The 27041-nt window shown below is 41.7% G+C and overlaps 1 protein-coding gene across 17 annotated transcripts in view; it reads left to right on the top strand.

The window, feature by feature from the left end:
• The first annotated feature begins 1398 nt into the window (after positions 1-1398).
• Positions 1399-27041, top strand: part of MAP7D2 (MAP7 domain containing 2) — a 95151-nt gene continuing 69508 nt past the window's right edge. For 11 of the 17 annotated variants that reach the window (XM_078390434.1, XM_078390426.1, XM_078390429.1 and 8 more), the window contains exon 1: positions 4226-5156. In XM_078390434.1, the coding sequence (XP_078246560.1) occupies positions 5102-5156 (55 nt within the window). In that variant the 5' untranslated portion in view covers positions 4226-5101. Of the gene's footprint in view, positions 1562-1995; positions 2015-4225; positions 5157-15522; positions 15586-27041 lie in introns of those variants that run through there. The other 6 variants (XM_078390425.1, XM_020789195.3, XM_078390435.1 and 3 more) reach the window with 4 other exon arrangements.

The raw sequence follows: 27041 nt of genomic DNA, 5'->3' as shown, positions 1-27041 counted from the left end.
CTTTGAAGGTCTAGCACAATATACTTGAAAATCCGATTTAGAGTATGAAGCTGCAAAGCTTGACAGCCTTTCTACTTGTATAGCTAAAGCCAGTTCCCTCATTCCTTCCAGCTCTGTAGATGCACTGAAAATGCAGATTTATTCTGTATCATTCCATCCTATCTTAATTTGCCAAATTTAACAGTTTGCTTTTCTATTCTGGTACAGTACTAGGAATGAAACTATAGGTTAGTGGACTGAAACTTCCGGTTTGAATCCCCACTGCCCTTCTTAGAAAAGGGGCCACTTGAGGTCACCCAGATCAGGTACAACTGATGGGCTTAAATGCTCTGCCATTAGCTGTGTGGCCCTGAAAGGAAGGAGTTGTGAACTTTTAGGGGAGAATCGCTATAACTCACAATCAACCCGAGGGCAGATAATTATTCATTATTAGGCATGAAAAACTGCGTGCCTATCAGCTGCCACATTAAAAATAATACAGGCAGCTGAAGTGGTCTGAAGGATCGCAACGGTACATGACTTTATGAGGACAGGCCTTGAACTCCACTGAAGGATCACAATGAATTTTTTTTTAAAAAGGCGTGGGTTGGGGGTTCGAAAAATACCCACGGCTTATAAGGCACCCTGACTCAATCAGAGGCGCTCCCCATGCAAGCTATTTGCCAGAGCTCGTGACGCGCTCCCGCCTCGTCTTTTTGAAGTTACCAAAAGGCGAGAAGGAAGCGCTTCTGTCCCGACACGTCTTGTCCCGCCGGAGAAGCAGCCGTGTTCGTCTCGAGGCGCTGTGTTGAGATGTTGTAAATTCCTCTTTACGTCCAAGGAGGGAGGCTCGATGCGCTCTTAAAGCGCAGGCTACGCGAGGATCTGGAAACTCCCCCAAGAAGCCTGAAGGCGAAGATTGAGGCTCCCCGTGCTTTAAAAAGGATTCGCCTCATTAAAAAAATTAATCTCCGAAGTGGGAGGGAGGGTTGGCTGGGATTTTATATTTTTTTGGGGGGGGGAGGAATAGTAGGCGCGTAACAGAAGCTGCAACTCCCACCCTCTCTCCTTTTGGCGCCTCCTCGGGAGTCGGCCTGTGGAACAGGCGCTCCGGCTAGGTTTCCCCGCCCGCCTGGAGCAACAGAATAGGGAGAGAACACGGAGCAGGTCACCACACGTTGGTGGGCGGGGAGAAGTGTGTGGCGGGAAGAGGATGAACACCTGGAAGGAAAGCGGCGTTGTTGCTGCTGTTGCGCGCCCGCGGCTCGACTGTTCCTAGCCAGCAGCCAAGCCTCGGTCCTGCCCTTCGGAACCTGCGAGGGCCGCCTGCCCGTATCCCGCCTCCCTCTCTAGTCCTACCCACGCCGCGTCAGGTGTCGCGCCAGAAGCAGGAGCAGTGCGCCTGTGCGGCGGCGGCAGCAGCAGCAGCCTGATCCTTAGCCGTCCCTGTTGTGAAGCGCGGTAGCAGGCGCTTTGGGGGGGGGGGGCTAGGAAAAGGAACCGGAGGAGCGAGGGTGCGGGAGGAGGAAGATGGCGGAGCCGGGGCCAGCGCGGACGTCTCCCTCGTACCCCCGGGCGTCAGGTAAGGGCGACGGCCAAGGACAGGCAGCGTCCCGGTGGGTGTGGTTGGTAGGAACGCGCTGACTTCGTACGGATTCCCCCCCCCCGGGTCTTCTTCTCCCCGCCATGCGCCCTGCCCTCTGTGGCAGCTGGGGGGGGGACGGTGAAGGGCTTTGAGGGTGTTCCGGGGAGCAGGTGTCCTTCCTTTTGTGTGTGTGTGCGTGCGGGGGTGTCTGTGTCTGTGTTTGTGTGTGTGTGTGTGCGCGCGCCCTCAGTGCTGCAACGTGGTGCTGTTGCTGAACTGAATTGCAGATAGTCTCGAGGGAGAGCGGCCGCTGAGGGATAGCGTTGGTTTATTGGCAAGGGTGGGTGTGTGCCGTGGCATTTGGCAGGCAGCTTTTCGTTGGAAATCCTAGCATCACAAAACCTGGAAAGATGCCAGCACGAAGCTTGGGGGTGGAGAGGGAATTGTAAGGTGTGTAAGGCCCACGCTGGGGGGGGGGGGCGGGGAGGGTCGCATCCGCGCAATGTAACGGGTATTTTGTGGGAAAGCCTTTTTTCCCCGTAGTATTTGGTGGTGGTGGTGGTGGGGAATCAGAGGTAGCACTGAAATCTGTAAACGGAGAGGTGGTGGTAGGTGAAAAAAAAATCAATATTTGGTTAGTGGGTCTTCCTCATCCCCCTGTTAGTAAGTCCTTTGCTGACTTCCTATGTCAGAGAATCACAAGGTAGGCAGTAAATGCTAGGAAGGGATTGCTTTGCTAGGCAGTTTTCTGTATCCATTTCATTACCAGAAGATGAAAGCTTTTAGTGCTTTAATGGTTTGCTGTGCTTTGTAGTTGTAAAACAAGATTTTGTTTGACATTCACTAGAGCGGCAGTGTAAAATTGTAATGTTTTCTGCGCAGCTACAGTGATGCAGTTTAAACATGCAGTTGGAGAGATGAATACTTTGATTCTAAAATAATGTTTTCTGCTGGTGTTTTTACATGTCTCTGTCTCAGAACCTGTTTGGTTGGTGTTGCGTGGTACATGGTAAGAGATAATTACACAATCACATAATTTGTTGCCAAACACTTGAGATGTTTCTGTCAATTAAAACATGACCTAATTTCCAGCAATACTTGGTTTTGTCTCTTACACAGATATGAAAACACAGGTATAAGATAGATATGGTTTTCTACAGTTTTCCACAACTTCTAAGGTTAAGTGTGCATTTGGCTTAGCTGATAGTTCTCCAAGATGTTGGTAATAAAAATCCATGTGTTTAATTTTGTAACCAGTAAGTTATTGAAGGCTGAAAAAGAAGTTTAGGTAAATGGCGTCTCACTCTGGTTTCTTGAACTCTTTCATGGGACTTGTAGATGATAATAGACTTAATGTACAGCTCAGGAATTGAACAATGTGTTAGTGTGGTGATACCTCAAGTTGTCTGTTGTGATACAGCTTTTCTAAGGAACAATTAGCTTTGATTAATTTTAACACAAATCACAGAACAGTGACTGTATGACCAGCTTCCAGCCTGTGCATCTAATGAAGCAGACTGCTAGCCAGTCAAACCCATACCATTAATAAGCTAGTTAGTGACAATAATACCCTCATTGACTTCAAATATGTAAGTATATTCCTTAATATCAGCCTTGAATTGGAAGTGGGACGAAGCTGTAAATCCCGTACTGGTTCTGCAAGCCAGGTTGCATTGCTTGCTAGTCATACTGAACATCAGTCAGAACCACTAAGTCCATTAAGTATAGTTTAGTGCTACATGCACAGGCAAAAAAAGATTTGTGGAAATTGCGTGGCTGAAATTCTTTAGTACATTTGGGCAAAGGGGTCAACTGGAATTCAGTTTGTTTGGGTTCCTTGTTGTTCTTATTTTAAAATAGTTTGCCAAGCAGCTCACTAAATAATTCAGGTTTGCAGTTGATGTGCAATAGTAAGCTCATTTAAATCACACTGACTAGTTGTCCTGTAATGGCAAGCCACGAGTTGGGAAAAGCAGGTGGCAGAGCATGGAAGCTTGAGCTTCGCTGGAGCTCCCTTTTGCTTCTGCATGCAGAATTTAACTATGGTTCAGCCTTATATGCTGTTCTTTATCTGTTCAGTGCTCAAGAACAAATAAAGCCAGCACTGGAAGAACGACATAAAGGTTGCTCTTAAGCTGCAGTCCAATCCCATGCTTGCTTACTAAAGAGAAAGCCTTACTGGGCAAATTGGGACCTCAGAGTAAATATGCCTTCTGCTGTTGGATCAAAATTATGAGCTTCACGGTGAACAAGAATCAGTTACTGTCACTGAACCTGATTTTATTTTTATTATAATTTTCTGTTTTCCCATCTTGAGCATTACTTAGCATTACTAATCACTATTTTGAATTGTTTTTAACTGTTTTAGCTTACAATGTTTAATGGAACCCACCCAGAGTAGACTTTGTCTAAAAGGGCGGGATAGAAATCTAATAAACAAACAAACAAACAAACCAAAATATTATTTAATGATTTGGTCAAGTATCTCTATAACAGATTATTTTGCCTCATTCTTTTGTAGCTTTTCTATAAAGATGTAAGTCATTAATCTGTTTCTTGGCCTTAATATTCTGAAGGTGAAAACTGAAAAGCAACCTGTATCTGTATAGTACAGGGTGGACAACTTTTTTGAAAACATCAGTGCTATCAAAACTTAGAGTCACTATTTCATTTCAAACAATTTTTTTCAAGAGTAGCTGCTAAGGAAGCTTGTACAACAGCCTGAGGGAAAGGGTGTGCACACTTCACTCTCCTTTGGTGTAGACCTACAACAGAGTACCAAGAAGAGGTAGAATCTCAGAATTGTACTAGAAAACGGATGTAGCTTTATTAGGAAAGCTGTAATCTTGTGCTGCTGAAGAAAATCTTAACTGACACTTGTTAGGTGTTTTACAATTTAATAAAACTATTTCCCAGAGCAGTTTGGACTCATCATCACCTTTTCGGTGGGACTGGTTGCTTCCTTGTGTTTGGTTTTGCTAACCCTTCTCAGCTATGTCTTTACCTTTCAGGGGCACACTTGGTTACATTAGAATGTTAAGAAGAGTCCTATGGTTTGGACTATAAAGGATCATGTAGTCTAGCATCCTGTTTCCTATATTGACCAGTTATGTGCGTATGGATAGGCAGAAAATAAAGACAATAGCCTTCTCCTGCTCTTGTTTCCCGGCAACGGACATTCTGAGCTGTTTGGCCTTAAGCATGGACTAGTAGTTACTGATGGTTACATGATTACATCCTCTAGTAATTTGTCTGAAACTTCCATTACTGTATTTGTCACCATTCCTGACTTCACCAGACACCAATACAAATGCTACAGCATTACAGAGTTATAGGCTTTAAGACTGCTGCAAGCTCAGATAGATGTCTCTGTTCAGGGAAGCTTACTGTCAGGCAATGGCAGCTTTTCCAGATGCTGTATTTATACTAACGTCTTCTTCCCCTGTCTCCCATTCTACTTTATTCTGACAGAGTATGGGGTTTTCTTGGATGTACCAGGACTTGCATCCATAACCTGCATTCCATCATACTAGAGCCATGGGGACAAGACAGAATAAGAAGATCCCTTGGCAAAATGGGATGATGGGGAAGGGTAATTTATCCTCCTGTTTAAAAGAAACCATTGTAAGGGGCATTCCAAAACAACAACAACACCCAAATCTAGCAATGAATGATTTTAATAACTGTAGGCCTGTTGCCAACATACAATTCTTTGGCAAGTTGATTGAGAGGGTGGTGGCTGACTAGTTGCAGCTGTTCTTGGAGGGCACAGATAACCTAAATCCATTTCGGTTGGGGTTCAAGTGGTGCCATGGAAATGAAACAGCACTGATTGTCCAGCATGATGATCTCCTGAGGGAGGCAGATGGGTCTGTGTATGTGTGTGCTTGATCCAGGTGGACCTCCTGGACCTTTCTGCAGCCATTGTTATCCTGAGGTATGGCATCTTTCTGAGATGGCTGTTGAATTTAGGACTTTAGGGGGGGGAGGTCTGTTTTTGGTGCTTCACTTCATTCTTGAGGGCCTGGTTCAGATGGTGCAACTTAGAAAGGTGGCATCTACTCCTTGGGACCTCTATTATGTGGTCTATCAGGGATCCCCAGCTGTTTTTTAATATCTGTATGAGGCTGCTGGGAGAAATTATATGGAGATTTGGAGTTCATTATTATCAATAAATGGACAACATGGCTCTATCCTTTTCATCTGTGGGTAATGTTGTTCAGTTCCTTGAGCACTATCAAGCATCAATAATGGAGTGGACAAAGAGCACTAAAATGAAATTGAATCCAGATAAGATAGAGACGTGGTGGCGCTGCGGGTTAAACCGCAGAAACTTCTGTGCTGCAAGGTCAGAAGACCTGCAGTCGTAACATCGAATCCACACAATAGAGTGAACCCCCATCGCTTGTCCCAGCTCCCGCCAACCTAGCAGTTTGAAAGCATGGAAAATGCAAAAATGTGAGTAGATAAATAGGTACCACCACTGTGGGAAGGTAACGGTGTTCCGTGTCTAGTTGTGCCGGCCACGTGACCACAGAAGATTGTCTTCAGACAAACGCTAACTCTATCGGTTGGAAACGGAGATGAGCACCGCCCCCTAGAGTCGGACATGACTGGACAAATTGTCAAGGGGAACCTTTACCTTTACCTAGGATAGAGATGGTAAAGTTGGGATGATTATTAGAGGGATATTTATCTGACCTTGATGGGGTTACACTCCCCCTGAAGTATCAGATATGCAACATAAAGTACTCTTGGACCCAGCTCTCTCTGTGGAGGTACAAATATATGCTGTTGCCAAGAGTACCTTTTATCAACTTTGGTGAATGCCCAGCTGTGCCCCTAACTGGATAAGAAATGTATAACAGTGGTTCATTCATTGGTTATCTCTAAGACTACTGTAACACTCTCTACATAGAGTTGGCCTTGAAGTCATTATGGAAACTTCAGTAGGTCCAAAATGCGGCTGCCAGACTGATCGCAGGTACTAGCAGATATGCCCCTCTCCCATGGCAGAAGACCGAATTACCTCTATCTCTTAGAGCTTCCCCAAGACCAATGGGCATTCACCCTTGCTAGGTGCAATATTGTTCCTTCGAATTTAGCACAGGGCAGATACACGAGTTTACCCACAGAACTGAGAGTCTGCCCTTGTGGTCAGGGAGTGGTTGAATCTTTGCAGTGTATGTTGTTTTACAGTATCTTGTATAAGGATATCCGCCTGTCTTATCTGAGCACTTTCCTTCCATTCCTGATGGAACGACCCAAGAAAAATTTGACACCTCCTAGGAGGCACTATTAAGTAACTTATCATGACAATAGCCAGATACATCCTCATACAGAGGCGACACATCGTGCTGTCGCAGAGTGGCGAGCCCTAACTGTGTTATTTGGCTGTTCCCTGCCATATGTTAGCTGCTGAATGTTTGCATCTTAGTGTGTTTTAATTTTGTACAGTATGCCAATAAAGGTTTCTGTCTGTCTGTCTACTAGTAGATATGAACACACATCCCCACTCTTGGCGTGCCTTCACTGCCTCCCTGTTAGTTTCCATGCCCAATTCGAGATGCTCGTCATGATCTATAAAGCCCTTATCAGTTCAGGACTTCAATACTTTTTGGAATGTCTCTCACACACAACAGTTACCTCTCCCACCCCATTCCTTACAGTCCTTGATGATAAAAATTGTGACACCCAAGTTGGTCAAACGAGCTAACACCAGGAACCATACTTTCTCATCATAACCCCTTCCTTCTGGAATGAGTTTCTTACAGAGGTTCATCATGGGCCATCCCTCTCAGTTGTTGGGAAGCTGGCTATAATAAAGCTGCCTTTTAGTAGTGTTTTAAGTGTTGACTTGCTGTTTAATTCAAATTTGTTGAATTCTATTTAAATGCAAATTTTATCATTCCAGCTAGCGACAGGGTTTTATTGTATTTGTTGTAAATTGTATGTATGATTTGCAATTATGCCTTGATGGTTTGTGAACCGTCCACAGAGTACACTAGTGGAGTGGCACAGAAGTTTAAATAAAGTTTTTCAAAAGCACACTTGGGTGATCTACAAAGGAAATTGGGAGCCAACATCTTTGCTTTTGCTGGTTTACTATAACCACCCCTGAAACTGTCACACATGTGAAGACCCCTTCTGCACATTCTCACTCAAGGAGAGGAGTCTCTCCCTAAAGGTGCCAAGGCAAGATACTGGCATCTCATCTCTTACCATGTTTCCCCGAAACTAAAACAGAGTCTTATATTAATTTTTGCTGAAAAAACCAGAAAAAAACAAAAACACACACACACACACACAAAAAAAAAAACCACAAAAATGCATTAGGGCTTATTTTCAGGGGATTTTTTTATGTACAATCTACATTTATTCAAATACAGTCATGACATCATCTTCTAGTTACTGCACAGTGCAGGAGGGCAGGGTTTCACTTAACTGGGGCTTATTTTGGGGATAGGGCTTATATTACAAGCATCCTAAAAATCATACTAGGGCTTATTTTCAGGTTAGGTCTTATTTTCAGGGAAACAGTTTACTCATCTTCCTGTGGTCTCCTTCAGGGAGATAGCCTAGGGCTTTGGGCTGCAATTAGTGTAGCACTAGGTCCTCTCTCTCGTTAAGAGAGAAAAAGCAGGCTTCAGACTGGGAGTGTGAGCACTAAACTCACTAGTATAAAGGGGGTGGGGACAAAATTTTGAGGAGATGAAAATGTGCAAGAGCTTATGGGAAAGTGTATACAGTAGGACCACAGTATCTGCGAGGGTTCAGTTCCCACTCTCCCCCCATGTGGATATTGGAAATCGGATATAGCATACCCTATATGTTGCGTATTCTTTGTTTATATTCTTACCCATGACATCTTTACTAAGTAGTTCTCTTGAATTAACTGGCACCATTTATGTGTAATGATTGGAATTTCATATAAGAGCTTTTTAAATTAAACTGAACAATTTAGATCTCAGTTTAACTTTTATATATAATAAGTTAGGTCGCATGTGTTTTTCTTTTTTTAAGAAGAAAAATGTCCAATTTTTGCCTGATTATTTATCAGCTACAAATCAACTCAGACATTTTGGAAAACATGCATTACCTACCACTAACCTGTTTCCCCCCTAGTCTTTCATGCTGTAATTTCTGGTGAGACACAGGTCTTGACAGTCTGACCTGGAAATGCTCCTGAGACTGAGGACTATTCTCTATTGAGGCAAAATAGAGCCAAATACAAAATGGATAGAATTGAATTAAAAAAAAAAAAAGAACCACGGACATTTGTTTCATCTCTTTCACACATGAGTATATCCTTGTGTGGTTCCCCCTTTTGCCACTCATTCAATGTGTCATGGTAGTAGTGTAGTTGCAAACAGCAGACCCTCTCTCCTTTCCTCTTCTCCCTCTTTGCTCCACCCTCATTCTCATACTTTCCTTTCATCCTCCCATTCACGCAGCTGCCCCATTCATAGCTTTAGCTACCATTCAATTCCCCTTCCCCCAATGCTGAGGGAGGAAGAAGAGGCTTTTCACTCTCAGCCTAGCATGTATAAGTGTGCGAGCAAATAAGAAAATGCAGCAAGACCTGAATTTCTTGGTCAAGGGTGTCTTTAGGATTCATTGAAGGCCTCCGAGGGCAGAGTGTGGGCTGTGCATTTCACATGCGGACAGAATTGTTATATCAGGGTTGTTCATCTGTTTCGTGAGACATTTCCTACATGACTTCTAAGAATAATACCACTTATTAGTAATGGGATCTGTGTAGACTGCAATAAAGATTTTTTAAAAAATTATGTTCAATGCATGTCTGAAGTTAGATGGATTGTTCGTAATCAACCCCAAGAATTATTCATTAGTAGTTTTACTAATGACAGTAATGCGTGTCTGTATCATGTAGGCCGTATGAAAGTGGTAGGAGAGTGAGAGATTTGCAGACCTCTGTTGTTTAAGGTAGCGTTTATGCTCTTGGAGAGATTGGATCTTAAAACACATCTTTAAATAAAACTATGAAAGTTCTGGACAATGATATCTTATTTATGGGAACATCTTCTTAGGGAAAAGACTTTTGCACTCAGTGTACCCCCCCCCTCTCTCTCTCTGTCAGAAGGTTCGTTGAAAGTCTTAGGCGGTCCCGAAACTGGCGCGGAAATTGAAGTAGATGTATCATTTAAACCATTACTAACTTTATTCATGTTTAACAAAGGTGTGTCAGTGACAACTTCAGTGGGGATAAACGAGTCCCAATTGTTCAACTGACTATCAAAACGCATAACATTATCAGAATTAATGTCCCTTCTCAATATTGGGGTGCCGGGCCAAAGCGCTCCTTGCCGGTGGGCTTCCTCAACACCGCGCATATGGTGCCACAACATGGGTGGCAGGCCCAATTCCCCTCTGGGGGTGGCTTGTTGAAAGTGGGGTCTGGGAGTACCACCTTCTTCCAGGGACTTTGTCCCCTCGGGTAAACTACCACGGTCCATTCACACGTCTCCTTAATGGTCACTCCTCTTTTTCAGGCGATGGATCCGGTAACAAGCCCCCCACCTTCAGGTTTGGGAACTCTCTTAATAAGTTGCTCACATGGTCACCTCTTCTTCTCCTCCTTTTCTTTCTTACTGGTCTCGATATAAAAGTCCCGTGCACTTATTCCCACTTTTATATCCTCTTCCCACATCATTTGCTCCTCCTCTTTTCTTTTCCCTTCCTCAGAGAGACAGACCTCTATCTTAACCCTTTCTTCATCTCCCTTTGTCTTTAACACCTCCCGCTCTCTTTCCTTCCCCTTTACATCCTTGTTTTCTGTAGGAGACAGCACACACTCGTCCTCCTGGCCTTCACACACACTCTCTCTTTCGGCTTCGCTCCTGTGTGTGTGCACAACTCTGCCCCCCTGCATGCTGAGCTCCATCGCAACCAGAACCTAATGTGATTGCTGCATAGAGGAGGAAGACAGCTGCATGGAGGGAAGCGGAGTTGTGTGCACATATGCCCAACTTAATAGGAACCTTGTTTGCACTTATTTGAAAAAACGTGAAAAACTGAATGATTTTAGTGAACTGCTGTGAGTGTTTGCTAGCCTTCATTCCCATCCCCTGTTAAACATTGTACATTTATTTTTATTTACACCTAGCAGAAGTATACAACTTGATCAGGCATGAGATCTGTGGTAAAATAAAGGGCTGCTACCAACAGGTGAAATTACCAAGGCAGCAGGTCCATCCTGCCAGGTGTTTTGTTTTTCTTTATATGTCCTGTGTTGATTTCCCATGTACACAGTTATGCAGAAGAGCCAGATAATTTCTGATGGATAGTAATCAATTTCGACAACGCAGCTACCACCCATTGCCTTTTATAGCAAAGTCATTGCCCAGTTTGAATTGGAATTGACAGGCTCTTGTCTACTGCAACTCGGTCTGGCTCATCATACCATAACAAGTACTGTACCTAAAACAAAGTCTTCTTTCCTTGCCCCCCCCCCCCCCGTTTTAAAGGATTTCTCTAGTTGTGAAACCAGATTTAAGGAGAACTTTTGGGGGAGAACTTGCTAGAGGATTTATGGCAGGTGTAGTTTTCTTTCTGACCTAGAATATTTTTTAGTAATTTTTAATTTCGTTTGAAAGCCAGACAGAGTTGCAGTAGACCATTGGCTTAAATCCATTTTCTTTATTCTTGAAATAAGAGATGGTGTGATTTTACATTTATCATAGAGCTGACCTTCCAGTTTTGTATATGATGGTTTCCACCCACCAGTGCTGCAATATGTTGACCTGCAGTTATAGTGCGATATCATTTGCAGAGACATGAACTAGGATCAGAAGATTGGAGCTTTGACCCAGGGTGCTGAAATTTAGAAGATGCCAACATTTGCTGTTGGAAGGACACAAATGCTCCTTTTGCTATTTTGCTGCTGCAGAGATAGAAATCTGCCCACCACAAGTACAAATACTGCCTCCACCTGTGCCTCCTCAGGTAGAAACACAAAACAGGCAGGCTCAGCATGGAACTATGCTCATATCCAAGGTGTTCCTCCCCCTTTTTCTGTAGCTGTGATGCAGCAAAAACAGCAAAGAATGTTGTGGCAGCTTAAAGGCTTCAGTTTCATTTAACCTAAGCTTTGTGGACTTTTGTCCACTTCATCAAGTGTGTTATTTCTTGCTTTATAAGAGTTGAGAACGGCTCATTGAATCTTCCCCTGAGCAAGAAAGAGTCAAGAGTGTTTTCATCCCTACTAATTTTACCATTTAGTCTGGATATTTAATTATAGAGTACAGTGAAATTAATGTTCCACTCTTTTATCTTCTCTCCAGAGAAGTAAGTTTTTGCTGGTCAGACAGTGTAAGAAATAATGGTGTGTGACTTTTTGTAGCTGTTCCAACTCAAACAAGGTCAGCTTCATAGGAACAAAATAATGGGATGGAGTTGCTTGTGTGACTAGTTCCAATTGGAACTGAATAATCAGTTTCAACCCGTATCTCTTGGCCTTCAAATGCTGCAGGTGCAGTGTCCTTGGAACTACTCATTCTTTGGTACAGTTGCCAAATAAATTCACTGAAGCATGGAAGATTTTGCTTGGAATTTTTATCTCTTTTTATTTAAGTCATTTAACTGGAAAAAAATGCCTATCTGCACCAAATATATTTAAACAACTTGATTTCTCTTTTGTAAGGAAAGTTTAATGAATGAAGTGTATTCCATAAAATAGAGTTCTTTCTATTCTGGAGCCATTATTCTTACTCTGATCACTCCTCAGAGATGTGTTGCAAAGCTAAATTATGGGCATATAATTGTATATTGTCCAGGAGGCAGCAACGAAAACCATCCCAAAGAAAAGGAAATGCAAGAAAGCAAAGTGGCTGTCCAACGAGGCCTTAGAAATAGCAGAGAGGAGAAGGGAAGCAAAATGCAAGGGAGATAGGGAAAGTTACAGAAACTTGAATGCAGACTTCCAGAGAATAGCAAGGAGAGACAAGAGGGCCTTCTTAAATGAACAATGCAAAGAAATAGAGGAAGATAACAGAAAAGGAAAGACCAGAGATCTGTTCAGGAAAATTGGACATATTAGAGGAACATTTTGCGCAAAGATGAACATGATAAAAGACAAAAATGGAAGGGACCTAACAGAAGCAGAAGACGTCAAGAAGAGGTGGCAAGAATACACAGAGGAATTATATCAGAAAGATTTGGATATCCCGGACAACCCAGACAATGTAGTTGCTGACCTTGAGCCAGACATCCTGGAGAGCGAAGTCAAGTGGGCCTTAGAAAGCCTGGCTAACAACAAGGCCAGTGGAGGTGATGGCATTCCAGTTGAACTATTTAAAATCTTGAAAGATGATGCTGTTAAGGTGCTACATTCAATATGCCAGCAAGTTTGGAAAACTCAACAGTGGCCAGAGGATTGGAAAAGATCAGTCTACATCCCAATCCCAAAGAAAGGCAGTGCCAAAGAATGCTCCAACTACCGTACAATTGCACTCATTTCGCACGCTAGCAAGGTTATGCTCAAAATCCTACAAGGTAGGCTTCAGCAGTATGTGGACCGAGAACTCCCAGAAGTACAAGCTGGATTCCGAAGAGGCAGAGGAACTCGAGACCAAATTGCTAACTTGCGCTGGATTATGGAGAAAGCCAGAGAGTTCCAGAAAAATATCTACTTCTGCTTCATTGACTATGCGAAAGCCTTTGACTGTGTGGACCACAGCAAACTATGGCAAGTTCTTAAAGAAATGGGAGTGCCTGACCACTTTATCTGTCTCCTGAGAAACCTATATGTGGGACAGGAAGCAACAGTTAGAACTGGTCATGGAACAACTGAGTGGTTCAAAATTGGGAAAGGAGTACGGCAAGGCTGTATATTGTCCCCCAGCTTATTTAACTTATATGCAGAATACATCATGCGGAAGGCTGGACTGGAAGAAACCCAAGCCGGAATTAAGATTGCCGGAAGAAATATCAACAACCTCCGATATGCAGATGATACCACTCTGATGGCAGAAAGTGAGGAGGAATTAAAGAACCTTGTAATGAGAGTGAAAGAGGAGAGTGCAAAAAACGGTCTGAAACTCAACATCAAAAAAACTAAGATCATGGCCACTGGTCCCATCACCTCCTGGGAAATAGAAGGGGAAGATATGGAGGCAGTGTCAAATTTTATCTTCCTGGGCTCCATGATCACTGCAGATGGAGACAGCAGCCCTGAAATTAAAAGGCGCCTTCTTCTTGGGAGGAAAGCGATGACAAATCTTGACAGCATCTTGAAAAGCAGAGACATCACCTTGCCAACAAAAGTCCGAATAGTCAAAGCTATGGTTTTTCCTGTCGTGATGTATGGAAGTGAGAGCTGGACCATAAAGAAAGCAGACCACCGAAGAATTGATGCCTTTGAATTGTGGTGCTGGAGGAGGCTCTTGAGAATCCCCTGGACTGCAAGGAGAACAAACCTATCAGTTCTAAAGGAAATCAACCCTGAATGCTCACTTGAAGGACAGATCCTGAAGCTGAGGCTCCAGTACTTTGGCCATCTCATGAGAAGAAAAGAGTCCTTGGAAAAAACCTTGATGTTAGGAAAGTGTGATGGCAAGAGGAGAAGGGGACGACCGAGGATGAGATGGCTGGACAGTGTCTGCGAAGCAACCAACATGAACCTGACACAACTCCGGGAGGCAGTGGAGGACAGGAGGGCCTGGCGTGCTCTGGTCCATGGGGTCACGAAGAGTCGGACACGACTAAACGACTAAACACACAACACAATTGTAAGAAGGCCATTTTGAAGAGTAGGGTGCAGAAATTTAAGCCAATACGGGAATATCAGACTGGTCAGTGGGGAACAGCTGAGTGCCAGGTTCTGCAGGATGCCGGTAACGTAGTTGATTGTTTATCTTCATACCATCTTAATAGCATCTTATGAAAAAAGCCTTCCCAAAATTTTTGAATGGGTGAGTAATTTTTGAGGGGATAAAAGTTCAAAAGCAGTGTATCATAAGGTTATTTGAGTGCATTTGAAGGAAGACGAATGCAAACTGTCTTGATCGTTTGAAAGTATTGTGGATCTCAGCCCCTATATATATATTAAAATCTGTATTCTGTTCTGTATTGTACTTTGCCACAAAACAGTACAGATGATATAATGCATAACTGAACACACTCTCACACTGCAATTTGCACATTTATCTTTAAACCTGGTATCCCAATTTTGTGTGGATGAAGGATTCTTGGTTTGTAGAAGGCAGCATTATGCTGTTTCTGTAGCCCAAGTGGACTGTACCATTTTCTACTTGTGCCTTCGCTGATTGATTCCTGTCTTCATTGCTTTTAGAGGTACATGTTTAAAACCAGGTGCATCTGAAGATATACAGGTACAGTATCTAGAGCAGGAGCGCACAGTTTCTCATGCATGTTGTTCAGCTTGGCTTGTAAACTTATCTAGATAAGTTCCTCTATAAGGGGTGGACAACTTGTGGACCTCTGGTAGTTGATGGACGGCAACTTCCATAATTTTTCATTACTTTGCTGGCAAAATCTGATGGGAGTTATAGTCCAACATCATCTAGTACAGTGGTTCCCTCTTTTAAGCATCAATCCTCCTTTTTGATCTTTGAGAAACCTTCATACCTCATATAATTCCTTTGTAACAAACTTTCTATTTGTAATAAAATTAAAAGCAAACATGAATGTAATAATGTTCTTTTAAAGTAAAAAAATGAGCAAAAGGTTTTCACTGAAAAATCCTAAATTCTGGCACAGTAATCTCTTTCATGGATGGTTGTTGTGGGTTTTTCGGGTTCTTTGGCCGTGTTCTGAAGGTTGTTCTTCCTAACGTTTCACCAGTCTCTGTGGCCGGCATCTTCAGAGGACAGGAGTAACACAAATCATGGATGCTTGTCTAAGTCAATAAGAAAAATGTTATTCGTGAAGATGTTAGTCTTATTTTCCTGCAGTGTTTTCAAGACCCCTTGAGTGGTACGCTTTCCAGGTTGGAAATCGGTGATCTCTAGAGGACCGTGTGGTGACAGCTTTTCCTCTGTGTAAGTACTATGCCTTCCTCCTTGCCCTCGCAGTCATCCTCTGGGAGAAGGTGATAGTAACATACACAGTTTTGTTGTCTCTTTTATCTGGCAACTTTGGTACACAGAGGCCAAGATTCAATTGTATAGCTTTGCCTATGCATGGGGGGAGGCACCGGCAGCAGTAGATTGCCCCTAATTAAAGATATTGTTTTTGATAACAGATAGTACATGACTTAGTGTCATTGCATGTGTAGCCTGTGCACTTTATGTCTAACCTGCTGCAGAAAACTACCTTCTAATAAGATATTTGGGTTCTAGCAATATGTTGCTCAGAAACAAAGATAGAAGCTCCACTGGCCAGCCATATCTGTAGAGACATCTAGTGGAAGGATGTCTTCAGTATCCTCAAGCAAAGCCTAGCTGTTCACCGTATAAGTAATGCAGGATATAGCTTGGTCCTCAGCAGGATTGTAAACTGTGGTAGGTAGAATCCATGGTTCTCTGGAAAAATAGGAACAGTGGTTTACATACTTAAATCTTTGGATATGTACAGATTATAAGAATATCAAGTCTTCTGTAATTCTATTTTAAGGTGTTTTCATATGCTACTATACTAAAACCATTCCAGACATCTCAATTTTTGGCTGTTTGAAGTGTAACTGATAGTTTAATAGCTGTCTGAGGTGGCAGAGTATGAAGTGTACATATCCTCACTGTTTGCCACCTAGTTTACACTTGAATGTATTTCTGGCACTCTCCCACCTGCTAGCAGCCCTGATACTGGTAGCCCTTATAGCTCCAGTTTTTGTGCTTGTTTATTTTTCAGAGATTTGAATATTCATGTAGACTTATGTCATGGAACAGTTGCTGTGGGTTCCACCCCCAAAGCAGAATGGGCAGTAAGCAGAAATTGTATTGTTTTTGGAGAACAGAGAAAACAGATAAACACTTCTTCTTGGCAAGGTCTTGTGCTAGTGTCATTGTTGTCATCATTGACTGCTTCATGTGCTGCTTTTCCATGGCAACTGATACCCAAAGGATGGATGATACCTTGCATGATAACATTAAAAAATACACAATGAAATAAGCATACGTAATAATAGATGACATGGGTTTTCTCTTGCATTGTTTGACATTTAAGTCAGACTCTACTTTCAAAAAACAATTATTTTCCTCTTGTCTGCACATATGCAGAGGTATATACTCACCACTTAACTGGTTACTGCTTAAGATATGGAAGGAGGCTTAGTGGAGTTGGCACTGCAAAAGTATTCTAGTCTTAAAGGTAAAGGTAAAGGTTTCCCTTGACAATTTTTGTCCAGTCGTGTCCGACTCTACGGGGTGGTGCTCATTCCCGTTTCCAAGCCATAGAGCCAGCGTTTTTGTCCGAAGACAATCTTTCGTGGTCACATGGCCAGTGCGACGTAGACATGGAACGCTGTTACCTTCCCACCGAGGTGGTCCCTGTTTATCTACTTGCATTTGCATGCTTTCGAACCGCTAGGTTGGCGGGAGCTGGGACAAGCGACGGGCGCTCACTCTGTCACGTGGATTCAATATTACGACTGCTGGTCTTCTGACCCTGCAGCACAGGCTTCTGCGGTTACCACAAGTTAATTTTTGTATGATGTTAATAGACTAACATGTGTATCTCTCTTGTCATGTTTACAAACAGTGGTGATCTAAATTGATGCTTATATGATCTGGTTAATTTTTTTACAGGACAAAAGCTGACCAGTTATAGAATATTATCTCTGTTGCAGAGAATTGGTATTTGTTACAGGCAGAGTAAAATTGTAAAAGCAAGTTTGTAGGGCTGCCAGAATTTTAACTAGCAAATCTGAAGGAAAGTTCAAGTTAGTATAGACATCCTGCCACAAAACTTCTCATCAGAGAGAGTGTAGAGAGTTACATGAGGTGAAATCAGTGCTTTTAATGAAGGCATAATCGTCGCTTGATGTGGAAAGAGTGCCTCTGGTCAAATAGCCTGGTATGCAGACATTGAATTTGAATTACTCTGATAGAAGCTAAAAATTTTGGACAGATACGGCCAAAAGCAATTGACCTCTAGTAGAAAGTTGACATCTTTTTTGTTTTATACAGGTAGCTCATCTTTAACTTTGGTTTTTGTGGAGGGAATAATTGCAAAGTTTCTACAGTAATCTTCATACAGACACATAACAATTCTATGTACCAAACAGGCTGTGAGATTAAAAATGTGGTTTGTCTTGGAGTTCAATATTTTTCTTCCACAAATTGCTAGGTTGGCAACCCTGAATGGGTTGTCAGCCAGGTTAATCCTTTGCCCCTGCTATATTTAGGTTCTGTCTGCCGCAGCTACTGATGTGTATTCAGGCTTTGTTCCCCACACCTGCTGCTCACCAGAGCTTGGAAATGTTACTGTGTTTCCCCGAAAAGAAGACAGGGTCTTATATTAATTTTTGCTCAAAAAATGCATTAGGGCTTATTTTTAGGGGATGTTTTATTTTTTTCATGTGCAACAATTACATTTATTCAAATAGAGTTATGTCATCTTCTGGTTGTTGCACAGTGGTGGAGAGCGGCGTTTCCCTTAAGTGGGGCTTGTTTTGGGAGGTAGGGCTTACATTATGAGCATCCTGAAAAATCATAGTAGGGCTTATTTTCAGGTTAGGTCTTATTTTGCGGGAAACAGGGTATGTACTTAATTTTCTCCAATATCTTCCAGATTTTTTAAAAAAATTTTTTTTACAAAGCTTAAGGAAAAAGGGTCCAGTTAGAATGAATAGAAACTACCCAACACAAAGTCCTGACTTGGCCTGTAGTAAGGAGTTTAACTGTCCTATACTGTTGTCCAGACTCCTTTCACCACATACACATAAACTTGTGAATGAAAAATATTTTTTGAAGGAAAAACTATGCATTTTTCACTTGAAATTTTGCTTTGTGATGCTTCGAATGTTGCACACTACGCTCTTATATTAAATCCATTCTAATTAGAATCAAGAATACTGAAGCAACATAACATTATAAAAACAATGAAAAGCACAAGACTGCATAGTATTTAACTTTTTCAGATGTAAGGCCTATATCTAATTGTTCATTCTGAACTACATAGGTAGAAGTCAACTACTGAATGGTAAGTTAATACCATAACATAAATTCCATTAATCCAATGATTTTTCTCTGGCTGGGATTGTCACCTGAATTCAGGTCAAGGGGTAAACGCCTTGATTCTGAAGTAAAATGTTTGTTTCTCACGTTTGTTTGAACTAATGTGTAGTAATACAATAATTTGTTTTAAGGTAGTTTGGAAATAATAAAACAGTTGCTGTAGATAATTACATCTGTTTTTCTGTTGGCCTTTGAAACATACTGTTCCAGTGTTTAAAGATAAAGAAAAGTGGTCAAGTTCAGTGGGTACGGATGGTTATCTGGACCAGGGAATCATAATAATTTGTCAAACTGAAGCATTTATGTCACAATACTTTGTGTAAAATGAATGCGTTGAAGCTAATATGTTTCTAGTTGTTGTGCTTCAAGCCACACAAGTTCCATTCTTGGGAGGAAGAGAGGGTGTACAGAAAATAAAGGAATAATTTAATGAAATATTGGATATAATGTTAAATTATTTTTTAAAGCTGTTGGAGTCGCTAAGATTTTATTCCTCTTCAGTTTTAAATACAATCAATTTTATAATTAACTGTCTGCAAATTTAGCAAGAGGTTCTAAAATTTATCTAGGAGTTATGACAGTGAAAGGCTTGCATCTAGGGAGTTGAACTACAGTATGTGACTCTGCTTGCATTTCATAATAAAACTTGCTAAATTGAAATGCCAAAGACAGCTGAAACGTCACTAGAAATCTTTGAATCATTGTATCCACATATTCCAGATAGTGGCAAGGACTACTTCAAAAACCTGTAGTACTCTTTGACGTTTACAGCTCTTTGCTGTAATTCCCACCCTTTATTTTAGGGTTTTGGTGGACAAGTATTTTTTGGGTAGCATTGTTATATTTTGTTGAATATCGTGTTTGTGAATAATTGGAACCAGCAAATTTTGTATATTCTCATGCTGTGTAATAAAAACGTTCATTGCAGACAGTAATGTGAAATTTAGCTACCAAACTAGTAAAACCTCTAAAATCAACTTAAATGCTTGGATTTTTTTTTCTTGCTTGTCACGAACCAGTTTTTCAAACTAAATATAGCATTGGTACCAACCCATATCAAATCTTAAAGGACTCTGTGGATGCATGTTGCTACATTCCAAATTCATTGTCCTCCTACATTGTAAATAAACCTCCTTGGATCTTAAAATTATCTGGGGAGGCCTTTCTGTCAGTCCCATCACCGTTAGAAGTACTTTGTCAGGGACCAAAGAGTGGGCCTTCTCACTTGTTGCTTTCCGCCATGAAGCTAGGCTGGCCTCCTCTCTCCTCTCCCTTCGGCAGCAAGCGAAAACACGTTTAATCCAACAGGGTTTAGTTGATCAGTACTGTATCTGATTTTTATATAGCTAGTTGCCCTATATTCAATACTATTACATCCTAATGTATTTGTTTTTTTTTAAAAATGTCTTCATGTCCCCTTGAACCTCCTCAATTTGTCATGACAAGTTACACAAACCTTATAAAATGCCAGTAGGATTTTGGTCCCTCTATCAAAGCAACTGTTGTGGACAAAAGGAATTACAGAAGAGAAACAGCTACATGAACTACAGTGGTGCCCCGTATAGCGAGGTTAATCCGTTCCGGATTAACCTTCGCTATGCGAAAACATCGCTGTACGGGGCAGGAAAAGCCTATTGGAACGCATTAAACTTAGTTTAATGCATTCCAATAGGCGCCCAAACTTACCCCTCCAGCGATGTTTTAATGGCCGCGGATGACCCGAAATGGCCCCCCGCAGCGTTTTCGCGACCTCGGTAAGCAAGGGGAGGGCGCGAAAACACTGATGGGGGCCATTTCGGGTCATCCGGCGGCCATTTTGGAGCCGCCGATCAGCTGATCGACGGCTCCAAAATGGCTGCCGGACGCCCAAATCGTCGCAAAGCGAGTGCGGCGATTGGGGCAGCTCCGTATAGCGATCCCCAAAAAGGGATCGCTGTACGGATTCTTCGTTGTACGGTGCGCTCGTTAAGCGAGGCACCACTGTATATTCATTCTCTCTCTCTCTCTCTCTCTCTCTCACACACACACACACACACACACACACACACACACACACACACACACACACACACACTGCATATCATTTGATTTTATTTTTGCTACAGCGATGACCAAGAAATTATTCTTTTTGATGTGTTGCCATTTCACTGCCAGCATTTAAATAGATGATGGAAAGATATCTATATAATTAGCATTTTTACTTGTTGCTGGGTTATTGCCAATCTAAAAACCTATTATCAGTCACTTGTCCTCCTTTTTTCCAGTCTCACTTGGTCCCCACCCCTCCTCCTTGTACTTTGTATATATAAACCTGCGGCCTGGCTATTATATTCTATGTGTATAAGGTAGTGGATTGTAGAAGTGGATTTCGGCTCACACAGAAATGAAGGAATTAATCTTTAAAGTATACCCATTCTTCTGTTTTTATTTTAGCCATAGTAGTTTAAAAAAATTACAGTGGTACCTTGCTAGATGACAACCCTGCTGTACGACGAACATGACGATGACTTTTGCGATCGCTATAGCGATTCACAAAACAGTCATTCTTATGGGGGAATTCTGCTGGACGTTGATTAGGTCCGTGCTTCGCAGACCGTTTATTTGCAAGACGACGATTTTTTTCCGACGATCGTCGGCTTCCTAAAATGGCTGCCCTGTGTTTTCCGGACTCATGCTTCACAGGGCAGCCATTTAAAAAGCTGATTGGCACTCACAAAATGGCTTCCCTATGGGCGATCTTCGCTGGACGACCAGGTATTTTCCCCTTTGGAACGCATTAAATGTTTTTCAATGCATTCCAGTGGGAAAAGGCTTTTCGCAGGACAGTGGTTTTGCTTAACAGCGATTTTCCTGGAATGGATTATCGTCATCATGCAGGGCACCACTGTATTGCATATTTTAAAAGCAACACATTTTAAAACAGAGAATGGCTCTCCAGGCCATTATCACAGAGTAGCAGTATTTCAAATATCAATGCTAACAACAAACAAGCACATTTCTCCAAAGCATTCTCTGCTTCTCACTTTACATCTTCATTTACTAAGTTGGGGCAAAAGATATGTGGTAGTTCTATGAAGGCTGCCTAGACGTTCCTTGACTTTGGGGAGGTGTGCTTTGCCTATCAAACGCTATCATAATCTAACAGCTCCTTGAAGTGGACATTTCTTATGGTGCACATTTTGGACACAGGTGCAATACACTCTCCTTTGCAGAATGAATGGTGTCCAATAATTTCCAGGAAGTGTTTCAAGCCACCTGAAATTTTTTGAGCATTCAGATGAGGCATATAAGTACTGTAGGCAGTTTCTGGTACACATCTGCCCAATCCCTATATGCTGAGGTTATTAAAAAGAAACATACTTTTAGTCACTGTTCTTTGATATGGGAGATAATTAAGAATGCAAACAGGAGACCTCTTAGGTTGCATTGTTTTTTTATTTCATTCTACAAGCCACCCAACAAATGACACACACACACTTGATCATATTTTATTTATAGTTCCCATTTGAAATTTTCCTGGTACTCGTGGGCAGATTGTGCAGTTTTAAATGTGTTAAGCAAAAGGCCAATTAGAAGATATTTTTCGAAAAGAAGTTCATCAGTATAATTGCCAAATTAGATACAGTAATTGGTTTCAAAAATTGGAAACCAATGGTAGATTGCAGGAAATGCAATTAACAAAACTATCACTGTCTTTTAAAGTAGAACATTTGTCATTGTATTAACTTGTTTGCAAATGATCTCATGATAGGGTTAAATGTTGAGGATACCCAAATTTGGTAATGTAACCAAATGATTTAGAGTGGCTGGAACAAAAGAGATAGTGAAGAATGCTGGAAGAATACCTTTGAATTCCAGGAGGCTGTGTCAAAATACAGTAGTAAATGCAGTTCAGTGTAAGGAAGTGTAAAGTGATGCACAGTGAAGAGGGGGCGAGATCTTTCCAACTTCACATATTCATTGATGAGAGCTGACATGGCAGCAACTAATGAAGAAAACGTTATTGGGCTTTTGTTGAATAGTTCGGTGAGAACATTTCAACCTAATAGTATGTGGTGCTATGAAAAAAGAATATTAGGCGTCAAGTACAAAATAAAAGTACCAGTAGCTAATACCTTTATATAAATTTGTGGTGCAAGGCAACAGGGGGATTTTTTTGTATCAGTTTGATCATCACTTCTCAAAAACAATATTGTGGAGCTGGAAAAAGGTGCATAAAAGGAGAGCCAAAATGGTTAAGAGGCTTCAATGCCTCTCCTAGGAAGAGAAGCTACTGTGTTTCAGAATTTTTTGGGTTGTTGTTTTCCCTAAAGAGGAGTAAGGCAGGCCATGGCTGAAGTATTTAAAAGTTCACTTCTTCTATATATATCAAAGTGGATAAGAACACATTTTTCTTCTTCTTACACAGTACTAGAAACCTGGGGTTTCTGAATCCTGAAGCTGAATGCTGAAGGGTTCAGAATAGATAAAAGGAAATACTTAACAGCATGTACAGTAGTCAGTCTGAATTCCATTGCTAGATTTAGTGGTGTCCACTCATGTAGACAGTTTGTAAAATGATTGTAACATCCATTGACCAGTGGTAGCTCATGCCCGTTGTAGTTGGTGAGGTGGAAGGTATGGCAGCTTATGGGGAGCAGAGGCAAGGGTAACAGGCAGAGCTGAGGCAAAAGTGGGTATTCATAAAAAGACATATACAAGCATGTGTACATAGAGTAAGCAAGCATTCGACATACACACTGGGGTCTGAGGGAAGCCTGAGCCTGTGGTAAGTTAATGCCCTTTTCGTCTAATAGAGCAGCTTCCACCGATCTTGACCATGTTGTGAATTTCACCTTTTATTTTTAATGTAAGAACATACTGTATATATGTTTAGCCTTCCATTAGTCTTTGACATCTTCCCAGAGTTAGTTCTTATTGTCCCATGCTCATAGGCATCTCATATAAGAAACATCAGTCCAGCATTGTAGAGAAAAAGTTGTGCCAGCAGAATCTTGGCTTGAAAGTCTGATGTTCTGTAAATGTATGTGCTATAGCAGTGGTCCCCAACCTTGGGCCTCCAAATGTTCTTGGACTTCAACTCCCAGAAATCCTGGCCAGCAGAGGTGGTGGTGAAGGCTTCTGGGAGTTGTAGTCCAAGAACATCTGGAGGCCCAAGGTTGGGGACCACTGTGCTATAGCACAGCGTTATAAACAGCTGTACTTTAAACTAGAATTTTGTTTATGCTTTTTGAGTGAATCTGCCATTGCCTACATAGACACTGGTTAATTATATACCAGCGCAGGTGCAGTGACGTAAATTGTAGTAGCAAATTGCCACTACTTAAGAAGCTGCTACTTGTGCTCCTCATGTACCAACTTACACAACTGTTGTGTTACAAGGGAGGTACTTGTTAACTAGCAAGTTCACTGCTGAAACATATATTGCTGCACTGACACTGGTGTAACTAATCAGTAGGTTTCTGGTTGATATTTGCATGTTTATCTTGGGAGATGTTTGTTGTAGGATGCTTCCCCCACCCCCCCAGATCTGCTGTATGAAACAGTTATTCTGCAGTTTAGATGTGGTCACTGGCCAATTTCTTTCTGTTGTTCTCATTAATTATTGTACCAGGACCTGCAGAAGGAACTCTTCTTTTTCATCTTATGTAAGAAGGCTGGTGCAGAGCCAGAAAATTATGTGAGGGTGATAATAATAAGAGAAAGTGATATTTTCAGGATCAACAAAAGTCAGTGCATTAAAACATCTAAATATACATAATGAAATAACTGATCATTGTTGAAATAGGTATGCTGGTAATGCAGGATTAAATGTGGTCATTAGAGAGTACAGAAAAATAATTAAGCTACTGGAGATTTTTCAAATTCAGAAGAATTTAACCCAGCAATTATAGTTTTTGAATCATTGTTGCTACTGAATAATTGCAAGTGACTTAATATTTTTATGAAGAAAATTGTATGTTTTATCACCCACAGGCACTCTTACAGGCAGTTCACTGGAAGAAAAAGTCTAAACATGTTCTTGAGTTCAGTATATGTCCTTCTTAAGCGCAGAAGGATTGCAGCATAAAAATGTGTAGATTGTATGATGTGTCAGTCAAGTTTAACTAGTCCTTAGTGGTCTGTGTTTTAGTTGTGCCCAGGTCAACTCTCAGTGACTATTGTCCTCCTGCACATAGTCGTATAATCTAATAAAGTCCCATTTATGCTAGGTTGGTCTGGATTGGGCTTGGAAAAATCTGAGTTTCTATTCATAGCTGCTATGAATTTGCTTTTTAGTTTTGGTTGTGTCCTCCCCCCCTTTTATTGTGAGATGGTAGTAGATAGTTGAAAGGGACGTGGTGGCGCTGCGGGCTAAACTGCAGAAGCCTGTGCTGCAGGGTCAGAAGACCAGCAGTCATAAGATCGAATCCACGCGATGGAGTGAGCTCCCGTCGCTTTATCCCAGCTCCTTACCAACCTAGCATTTCGAAAGCATGTAAATGCGAGTAGATAAATAGGTACCATCTCGGTTGGAAGGTAAAACGGTGCTCCCTAGTCACGCTGGCCACGTGACAACGGAAACTGTCTTAGGACAAGCGCTGGCTCTATGGCTTGAAAAACGGGATGAGCACCGCTCCCTATAGTCGGACACGACTAGACTAAAAATGTCAAGGGGAACCTTCACCTTTACCTAGATAGTTGGAAACCTATCTAGGAATTTGGGCTTGTCACTTAATGACGTCTTGTTACATGCTTCTATTGGAGGGAACATCTCCTAGTGAGTAAGGGCTTCCTTATGAGTAAGTGATCACCATAAGGGTCAGCCTCTGTAAACAAGGTGCAAAGGAAAAATAATTTAATCTGGAGGTACTGCATTAATTTAATCTAAGTGATTCAGCACATCACTGATGAACTAGCAAAAAAAAACAACAACCCCACAACATTTTCCCTGTCCCTCTGCAGAGGATCAAAAGTGACACTGGAAGGAACCTTGGTAATTTTGACAGCAGCAAGGCTTGATTTAGTCCCTTCCCAACAATCACACACATTTGGAATGGACCAAATTCAAGTGCACATGCATCAAAAAAGTAGAAGTCACTGACAGATGCTCAGAAAGGTATGGGTATGGGTGCTCTGGGGACAAATTGATCCACTCTAGTGACTCCATCGTGTGATCACCGGAAAAAAAGAGCAAGTCCATCCACCCCGCAGTGCATCAAACAGCGGGACAAATGTCCATGTGACTGAGTCCTTAGCTGTTTGCCCAAGTTTTATACTGCCTAGTTCCTTAAAACTTTATAATGTTTGGATGCTTATGTGACCTCTTTTGGCAGTTAAAGCCATGAGGTGGGACAGGATGGTTTCGCTTTGCAGTTTCAAAAATTTTTTTGTGACCATTGAGAATGTAAGCAGGAGATGCAATAAAAAAACCTTTTGCTGGTAACGATGATAAACTAGATTAATGGTCTTGAAACATTTTCATACAGATTAGCAGATGGGCATGAGAGGGAAGGGGATTCTTGTGCTAAGTTTGTCATCAGCCATCAGTAGCTGGTAGAGAACAAGCTGTAGAAGCCACCTGTGGTGTGAAAAACAATTGTGGTGTGAAATACAAATTAGCAGTGAATGTATCTTCTGTTTCTAGAACTGAGCTCTTCATCATGCCATTCCTTTGCTTAAACACTCGATGATCCATTTAAGATATAAACACATCACAAATTACTTTAAAAATTTACCACAATTCCAGGGGAGGGGCAGAATGGTGCTGTTTGAGAAATGCAAGCTGTTTACTACTGTGGCTTTTTGGCTCTAGGTGACTGACTAGTCCACCCTTTCCCTACCTGGTGTCTTTTATCTGTGTTGGACTACAACTTCTAATAATCCCCAGTCAGCATGGCCATTGTACACTACTAAATTATAATTTGGTCAGAAATACATCTTTAGGTAATAAATCTAGCTTAGTTAATGTGCTTGGGAGATTAGTCGAGGCACCACTATATTTTCTGTAGAAGTGCCTGTGTTTCTGTATTAACCAGAATTAGGAAAAATTCATAATTGTTAAGTGATATAAACAATTCCCCCTTGCTTTCTTTGTGAGCTTAATCGTTACTAATTTAGCGGATATGAACATGGGTGGAATGTACTTATTAGTATTTGTGGCAGAGGGTACTCTGAACCTAGAAGACCCTGGAAAGGGTCACTGCAACAAGTTGGAATCAACTTGGTGGCACACAGTTATCACAATTAATGAAGTAACATTATTTTAGTTGGCTCTTCCCATCAAGTAACTGTGGTAGGAAAGCCACCTATCACCAAGTACAGGTTCAGAAAGATGAGAG

Source organism: Pogona vitticeps, chromosome 3 (assembly GCF_051106095.1).
Source record: "Pogona vitticeps strain Pit_001003342236 chromosome 3, PviZW2.1, whole genome shotgun sequence".
NCBI lineage: Eukaryota > Metazoa > Chordata > Lepidosauria > Squamata > Agamidae > Pogona > Pogona vitticeps.
Note: the sequence above shows the minus strand (reverse complement) of the source record. Positions and strands in the feature narration are given on the sequence as shown.